This window comes from Lygodium microphyllum, chromosome 18 (assembly GCF_053477565.2).
Source record: "Lygodium microphyllum isolate KBCC chromosome 18, Lygodium_microphyllum_v1.1.10, whole genome shotgun sequence".
Lineage (NCBI taxonomy): Eukaryota > Viridiplantae > Streptophyta > Polypodiopsida > Schizaeales > Lygodiaceae > Lygodium > Lygodium microphyllum.
Genome location: NC_141152.1, coordinates 72508080 through 72517143, shown reverse-complemented (window position 1 = coordinate 72517143; position 9064 = coordinate 72508080). Strand labels below are relative to the sequence as shown.

Sequence of the window (9064 nt, the reverse complement as noted above, 5' to 3'; positions counted from 1 at the left end):
AAGAAAATAAATGGGACTTATGGAAATTTTTTTAAATTCCCCCCTTATCCCTCCAGCCGGCTAACGAGCTGGAGGGGGAGGGGAATAGAAGGAGCTATAAGCTCCTTGGTGGAGCCTTAGGAGGGAGGGGGACCATGCGTGTTGACATGCCGTGAGGAAAGATCCCCCTCCCTTCCACTATTTAAACGAGGGAAGGGGGGGGCCGCTAGAGAAAATGGAGGCTGAGCCGTGAGAGAGGAGGCCGAGCGAGACAAGGAGAGTGCTGCCATAACTCCGAGCTGAGGGAGGAAGACGAGAGGCCACTGCCATCCGCTGCCGTTCAACCGCCATCTGTTGCTGTCAGCCACCATTTCGCCACGCAACCCCTTCCCCCCCCCCCCCAACGTGCCTTTGTGAGGCTTCCAGAAGGCTTGGAAGCTTCCAAGGGGGCTTTGTAAGCCCCCTTTCCCCCTCCAGTTTTAGTCCTTTTAAGCCCCCTTATGTTTTTTTTTTTTCAAAACCCCCTTTGTTCCCCCCCCCCCCCCCTCCGGGTTTTAAATCCCCCCTAAGCCCTGGTCCCCCCCCCCAAAATTATCCTTAGAAGGCCTTAAGAGGTCTTTAAGCCTTTCTAATCCCCATAAGGCCCTTGTTTTTCCCCCTCGGGTTTCAAAAATTCCCTTAGCCCTCCCCATGGGTTGGAACCACACACCCCCTAGGCTTTTCTGTTCCTTTTTCCCTTAAGCCCCTCCCTTGGCTTTGGGAACCTAACCCACGTGTTTTATTCCCCTAAACCCTTTTTTCACCCCCTCATAACCCTTTTTAACCCTTCTTCAACCCCCTCATAACTCTCATTTTCCCACAACTCCCTAAGCTTTCTTCCTAATCCCGTGTATCCCCATTATTATTTTCCCCCCGGAACCTAACTATCATCATGGCCTTGGATGGTACCCCGTAAGGGAAAAATAGCCGTGAGATAAAAGATAGGGAGGGAAAGAGAAGGGAGTGAAAAGAAGGAGTGAAGGAGGAAGAGTGGAAAAAAAGACAAAAGAAAGGGAAAGAAGGAGAAGACGGTGGAATTCCAGAAGAAAGAGGAAAAGGCTATCTCACATTCGATCTACGATGCCGCCGAAGAAAGTCCAAGGTGTAGCTGCGGGAGGGTCATCCCCCGGTATCCATGTGGATATCTCACCTCAAAGCCAGTTTTTTCTTCTTTGCTTTAATTCGGTTTTAAGTCGATCATGCAAAGGAAAAATGTTAAGGATAGGATATATTTGTTCAAGTTATTTGTAACGAAGGAGTTTAGCTTAGGAATGACAATGTATAGAACTTAGCTTTCTTCAAATTGCATCAAGCATTATAAATTACGAGCAAGATTATCCATTTACTATAGTAATATATTTTAGTTAAATCCTAAGGTGTAGAAATTATATCTTGCACCATTAGTCTTATTCCTTTCGCAACGATTCATGGTAAATGGCTAAATTCAAGAAATGTTTCTTTTGATGCTTAAATTACGAGGGAGTTATCTTTGCTAGTTGCACATCTTAGCAAGGAAATTGTTGTTATTTAGCATGAGTTCATATTTAAAGAAAACAGAAGTTAAAAGTTAGGAATTAACAAGTATAAAAATTAGATATACGAACTCATTTGGAAAGAAAATGTAATGGGAAATTGCTAGATGACACTCTATTAATACTTTTCGCTTGCTATTTGAGGACTTGGGAACTAATAAAGTGTGTATACACCAATTTCACAGCTAGGCCTTTTTGTCCCAAGGAGTATTGTCGCTCTTTGTATCACCTTGGCATTAGGCTATATGCCAAATTAAACTGTATTGATTGGGAGAGTAAATTGTCACAAGGATAGTAAAACCGTAACAAGACGATTAATATTATCTTCCAAAAGATAATTGAACCAATCTAAACATAGAAACATTCATACCCTAAACACTTGACTACTTTCCTTACCGTAGGGACAATAAATTCATAAAGATATGAAACTAGGGTTTGTCCCTAAGGTTCTTAAAAGAAGAAACCCTAGGCCTGACATACGTCAGCTTAAAGAATCTAAATAGATTATTCCATCGCAAGACTTGCGCAACATATATGAAATCATTTAATCTTGTGATTGATTCACAAGGAGAAAAGGGAAAAACCCTCATCGAGGACGGCAGATCCCTACGCAAGTTATCTTGCAAAAAGACGTATTATTGGATATCCTTCTAAATAAAGAGAGTTGTAAACCAGAAACTAGCACATCTAAGGCACTTTAGGGATTAACCAAATTGGGTATGCCCTACACCGGAGTGTAAGAGATATTGCCAAGTTACAAGACACCTTGGGAACGAGTGCTGGTACACTCGAAAAGGAAAGAACACTTCCTTAGCAGTTTGTCAAACAACTCGGTTGATTAACGGAAATGTTTGTGCTTGCTAGAGATTTTAGAGCTCTGTTTGAAATATAAATTACAAATTAAATGAGTACCTATACTTCAGGTTAAAGGCCTGAAGGGAGAGGCAGCTTCAGTTACCCCCGACTGCCTGCCTAACCCTAATCAAGGGGGTTGTTGACCGCGCTGGGAACGTGGACCGAACCCGCCACGAGAGGTCTCTCCATTGAGTTCTACTTGGATCAGGAGGATGCTTGGGTGCCAGGGGGGCTCTGGCCGTAAATCCCTCGCCTTCCGGGTCCTGCACAAGAGGCTAACGTGACTCGGGATTGGATCTCGAGGCCCGCATACTAGTTGTCGGGCGGAAGCTTGGAATATCGATCCCTGGTGATTACTGGATAGCCTTCGGGCAGATTATGCACAAGCCTACGGGCGGAACTCCTTGTATTTCAAAGATAAAATGATGAAATGTTAAAAGAACTTGCTTGATATTGTTTTTCTATGTCACGTGATAAGGTTACATGAAAGAACCAGTGCTTAAAGGGATTAACTAAAGAAGCTGATTGTTATATGTCAAATTAATGTGTTAGATAATTACATAACTAAAACAAACCGAGGAAAGTGCGGAGGATGGGCCATGGGTCCGTCCTACAGTTGTGTGATCCCGGTTAGCCGGGAAATTTTCTCAAAAATCTCGAAGAACAGCGGAATGATCATCATCATCAAAACGAATAACGAGAACAATGACCTAAAGTTACGTCTTACCCAATTTACGCTGTTTTAGGGGAACGGAATGGGACTATGCCTTCTGGTAGAGAGGTTGAGCTTTGCATCCCTCTCGTTTCCCATTCTCCTTGAACCAAGTGCAGGGTGAATCCGCTTCGGACCTGGCGTTTCTGCGTAAAGTAGTTCGCTCGGGTCTGACGCTAGTTGTTGTTAGCTAATGACCAAACATGAAATCCCTAATTTCGGTCGATCCTAAGTGGGAAACGGCCAGGATACTTCCGCTACGTTGCAGATGTGGGAAGACCTAGATCGCAAAACCCGTAACATTCCTTGGGAGTGCCGGGCGGAGTTTTCTAGACATCCTTTCCGATGGACTGCTAAGACGTGTCTTGGATGATACTAGGGGACACGTTACACCAGAGGAGCAGTAGCGTTGGGTGATATGGCACAACATTTCGGTGCTAATTTCTAGGATGGTAGTAGATGTATCATAAGTTTCAGGGTCTACTGTTAGTTTTGGGTTGTCATGTGAGGCATATGGAAATCCATACTTGCATTTACCATGACCGTTACTTTTGCTTATGTAGTAGACACGACGATACCTATGAATTTCGTTTGCGAATGATGAGGGCTCAGTTTTCTTGTCAAATTGTGTCGATCATCATTGGAACCATAGGATCACATGTGCATGTAAGGAGCCCCTGTGTTGGATCTCATATCTAATGGCATGGTGGCTAGACATGCCCAACGCAAGCATCTTTACCAAGAATGTACTGGTTGAAGAAAAGATGGAACCTGGTGTGGAAGAGGATGGCACACTTGATGGGGTAGTCTTTCCATGAGAATTCAAGATTGAACTCCTTGTTGCAATGCATTCAAACTTGTTGATCTTGACTTATCTTATACCAATGACCTTGCATGTAGTGAACATAAGGAAGAAATGAGACATGCTCCATATGTCAACCATTGTAATAAGGTCCTTCAAGTTATACCGATGCCAATATTGGGATCCTAGTATTGAAGCGGGAACTGTCATGTGAAGGATGTGGTTGATGACCTTCTCATTGGAATTGTTCTTATTTTTGCGCGCTTGTAGTTGTCGATGTCTACTTGTAGGTAAGTTGTGCTTGTGCTGTTTGCAATCAAGATAGCCTATTTTAGCTAGTATAGAATCACGATGCAAGGCTTATGTAAGTGTACACAAAGAATAGGGTTGATTCCCACATCTTGATGTATTCACTAAGATAGATGTTGCCATCATAGACATCATGGCCTAGACTTGGGAATAGGAACATAAACACTATATTTTCCAAGAATACTATATTAGGAAATTTGTAAATTTCCATGCACATTGGGAACCCCCAATACCTTTATTATTTGACCACATGGTCAAATCTTGTTTTCTTACTTAAAGGTGGAGTCTACTCTAAAATCTATATAAGCTACCTTCCCAAATACCACTTTCAAATATGGATCAAGATTTAGCCACGTGGTCAAATATTTATCACTTATTTCAAATTGGGACTTGGGAAATTCCCAAATTCTCTAATATGGTATTCAAGGTGATATCTAGGTAGGGCGAGCTTCTTATATGCAAGCCTCTGTCATAAAGGTTGTTGTTCTTTCTAAGAGATGGTTATTATTCCGTAATATGATGCATGCGAACTCATGCTTATCGGTTCTTTGGAATGCCTTTTGTCAGCTTGGCTCGACTATATTGTTAAGCAAATTGTAACATCTTTCATTCCTGTCTTCTGCTTGGAGCATTGGGTTGAATGGAGAGCTTTCAAAATGGAGCTCTAGAATCCTTTAGATGGATTGCCTGCTGAGGATGCAAACCCCTATCCTTGGATGTGGATGTTCTACTATAGCCATGTACTTCTAGATCGGCGGACTATGTAGCATGTTGAAAGTGCACACATTCACAATATCAAATGTAGTCAAGTCAATTCTAGTAGATGGTTGTGAAAGCGATGCATCATTCCAAGAGACTAGAGGGTTGTTGTTCGCGAGAATTGATTGACGATCCAAGGTTCTGTTCACAATCGTTGTTGTCATTTTGGAAACTAAGATTAATGTATCAATGATGCTCAAGAGTTAAAGATGTAATGGATTTGCATTCAGAATTTGTTTTGTGTAGTTTGATAACAGTGAGTCCACATATTTGTTTATGTCTTTGTTCACAAGACATGGTTGGCATTTCCTTATCATCATGTTGACTTTGTGTTGTTGGCATACAAGGATGAGAATAGTCCTTGACAAAGCCATTGTTACTTGTATTTCTTCTGTAGATGCATCATTCTTTTGCGAGATGACAACATGATGTTGCATTGTGACTATAGCACACAAGATGCACACATTGTTAGTGTTCCAATGATGCTTTCACATTTTGTTGCCCAAGATGATTCAAAATTGTCTATGTCATACCAAATTGCAGCAAAGGGTTTTAATGATGTTTTTCCACAAGCCATAGTTTTTCTTTTCTAGAAGTCTTGAAGGATGCCCTATGACTTTCTTTTTCCATAGCGTCCATTGATGTTGATGAGAACAATACATTTTTTTCATTCAACTACATTATACTTGTTCATGAAAACAATAAGCTATACTTTGTAATTACATATTTTAAAAAAAAGCTAGTTTATCTCCTTTACGTGTAAGAATGATGATTTTTAATTTTTTCACTTAATAGTAGTTTAAATAAATAAATAAAATCAATAAATATTAAAATAAATAAATATCAACAATACTTTAAAAATTAAATGAAATAAAAAAATATGTTGTATATCATGTCGAAGAGTTGACACATATCTCTTCATATTTATACAATTATGGGGGAAGGTGCTATTTCCTTGTCCATTCAAAATATGTTATTTGTTATAAAAAAAAACGGTTTCATTTTTTTAGTACGTTTGAAAGATCGTTATGCTTTCGGTTTTTTCATACGTTCAAAAGATCGTTTTCTTTTCCTTTTGTTTCACTATAAATTAATTATTAACTATTACATAAGTCTAACTAATTAACTAATAATACTACAACTACTAATAAGTCTAACTACTAATACTACAACTAATAATTAACTATTAACTACTACAAATACTACACAAATCTAACTAATTAACTAGTAATACTACAACTACTAATACTACTAATAAGTCCAGTTGACTAATACTACTAATAAACTAATATTAATATTACTAATAAGTCTAACTAATTGACTAATAATAGTACAACTACTAATACTACTTAATGCTACTAATAAACTAATAAGTCTAACTAAGTAACTAATACTACTATATCTATTACTACTACTAATAAGTCTAACTAATTAACTACTAATACTAATACTACATTTGTTTCATAACGAGATGGTGCCAAACGAGTGCAAGGCTTATAACATGAGTACATCAAATGAGTGTGAGGCTCATTACACGAGTGCTCCACAACATTCAACGTTCAATGAAAAGCAAAGAGCATAGCGTTCGAGAAAATTTAGCGACGAAAAGTAAACTAATGATAGAATTTGAGCGATTTTTGATTTTCAAGGATTAAAAAGAGTTACAAAGATAAATGTGTAATGAAGTAGATCATTGAAAGCTTTTGAGAAGATTGAAGAACTTGTTAGTGGCAAGTAGTAAACTAAAGCTGATTTTGGCTACTTAACTAAAGCTAATTTTTGTTACTTAATCAAATTTTCGTTTTGTTTCATTTTGAACTATAATCTAACTTACTTGAACGTGCGGCAACAACGGCATTGCTAGGCATGTAATCTAACAATGAAATTATGCACAAGTGACACAAATTGAATGCAACTTAACTGATGGCAACAACAATGGCATTATGCACAATGGACAGATATTGAATGGGTAGAAATTGAACATGATGAGAACGGCACAAACCTGGATGATTGGATGACAATAAAAATCAAATGAGGCAAAGTGGCAACAACGGAACAAACTTGGATAATTGGGTGATGGTAGTTCTTGCTGGGACAACACGATGCAACACAAGATGAACTCACATCACATATGTAACAAAGGGAGAAGCACAATGCGGTCATAGGTAAGCTTTTTATAATAAAAATAAAACACGTTTGATATTCAAAAGCTTTCTTAAAAAGCTAAAGCTTCGCTTGATACTCGATACTCGATATTGAAGCTTTCTTAAAAAATGTTTTTATTTCAACAAAAAATGGATAATTTGGAAGAAAAGCAAAAAAGATAAATCAAAACACCTCATTAGCTGAACATGTAAAAACCACATCTGTTTTGCAAAATTGTTGGTCAATTGGGATGGGGTACGTTTTCCTTTTGAAGGGCATCACTTTGTTGGCCTCTTTATCCTAGCCATGTTTCACTCCATAGTCATTCATTTGAGAGTGATGAAAATGGCCATGCAATTCTTTTCTTTTGCATGGTCTGGCACACACATAAGCATGCTGCACACATCTCATATTCCAAATTCCATTTTTGATTTTGGATCTCGTTTTGATTGTTTGACCATGAAACCTCCAATAGCAAATTTATTTATTGCGATTGCATAAAAAAAGGAAGAAATGTGTAAGCACAAGGAAGGGCGAAAGTGGATTGCAATTTGCGACTTGTGACTCACCGAGTGACAAGCGACCGTGGACGGGACAGGTGGTAGACGCAACTCTCGAAAGTCAAAAGATATAGAGACCACTAACATGGGATACGTGGCAAGAAGGGAGCGCGACATGTGTTATGAGAAGGGAGGTAGGGCAACATGAGATACGCTAGGAACTATAAATGTGAGAGGAGGAGGAATGGGATCATAATTCGCAGGGAGCAGTACTTGAGCGAGTGAGCGAGCGAGCATCTTCTATTATCCGAGAGAGAGAGAGAGAGAGAGAGAGAGAGAGAGAGAGAGAGAGAGCGCGAGCGAGCGAGCATCGAGCATCGAGCATCTATCCGCAGAAGAGGGGGGAGAGAAAGATGGCGAGGAGGCGTCGCAGTGGCGCGAAAGGACCCACGGCGGCGGTGGTGAAGAACAAGATGACGAGCCCGGCCGTGAGGTTTGCGGACTTCCGGGCGGACTCAGGCGCCCGCATGGCGGTGGCGCGTGCCAAGATGGCGGAGAAGGTAGCCCACATGCGCGCATCCATGCGTGCCACCTTCCTCAAGATCCGCCACCCCATCCATCCGGTCCGCCGCGTCGCCGCCACGGAGGCCGCCCGAGAGAGGAAGGCCGCCGCCACAGGTAAACAATCTCTCTCTCTCTCTCTCTCTCTCTCTCTCTCTCTCTCCCTCTCTGTGTCTCCTGACCCTGTTTAATTCCTTCTTGCTTCTGATCAGAACGCAGGAAACAGGCCGTCTCCAGAGCCCACACCATTGCTTCTCAGAAAAAGGCCCTGATTAGAGAGCGCCGTGCTCGAGAGCTTCACAATTCTGTGGCATGATGAGGAGGATGTGTCGCAATATCTGCTGCACTGCAGTCTCTGCAGTAACATCCTATGTTTTTCTTGGCCTGTAAGCGAGCAGCTCTTGTGTATAGCTCCTCTAGATCTGGGGCACAGCTCTTGTGTATGGTTCCACTATGTAAAAAAGCAAACTAATCTGGCTGATTATGACATGTTCTTTTCCATCGTGCAACGTCTTCCTTGTCAGTTGATCTGTGTGTTCGTGCTTTCCCTTATGGAAGCGTGGTTCCTCGGAAGCTATCCCATTTCAAGTTAAACAGCACAAAGCTCCCAGGAAAAGCTGTTGATTCGCCAAATTAGGAAGAAGTTTCAAATGATACTCTTTTTCCGTCTTCCTTTAGATGTGCAGTGCAGTACGAGCGGGTCTCAAATATCACTGCGTACTCACCTCGCTACTAGCTAGCAATATTTTGTTGTTGCGCGCACTGCAACAACCACCTCGTCACTAGGCTAGCGTTGCATGTGTCTTCTCTGGGATCTCGTGTGAAAGCACCATGTGAAAGCGCTACACATTTATTTATTTTTTTGGTTTTT

The 9064-nt window shown here is 40.8% G+C and overlaps 1 protein-coding gene across 1 annotated transcript; it reads left to right on the top strand.

The window, feature by feature from the left end:
- The first annotated feature begins 7905 nt into the window (after positions 1-7905).
- On the top strand, positions 7906-8694 carry LOC148021019 (uncharacterized). The gene is made up of 2 exons (XM_087699498.1): positions 7906-8310; positions 8406-8694. Exons 1-2 carry the CDS (start codon positions 8046-8048, stop codon positions 8507-8509), a joined length of 369 nt encoding a protein of 122 aa, XP_087555624.1. The 5' UTR covers positions 7906-8045; the 3' UTR covers positions 8510-8694.
- Positions 8695-9064: the final 370 nt, after the last annotated feature.

Coding starts and splice junctions, on each gene's coding strand:
- LOC148021019 (XM_087699498.1), top strand. CDS start 8,046: ATGGCGAGGAGGCGTCGCAGTGGCGCGAAAGGACCCACGGCGGCGGTG. Junction 8,311..8,405: donor GAGGAAGGCCGCCGCCACAG/GTAAACAATCTC, acceptor GCTTCTGATCAG/AACGCAGGAAACAGGCCGTC.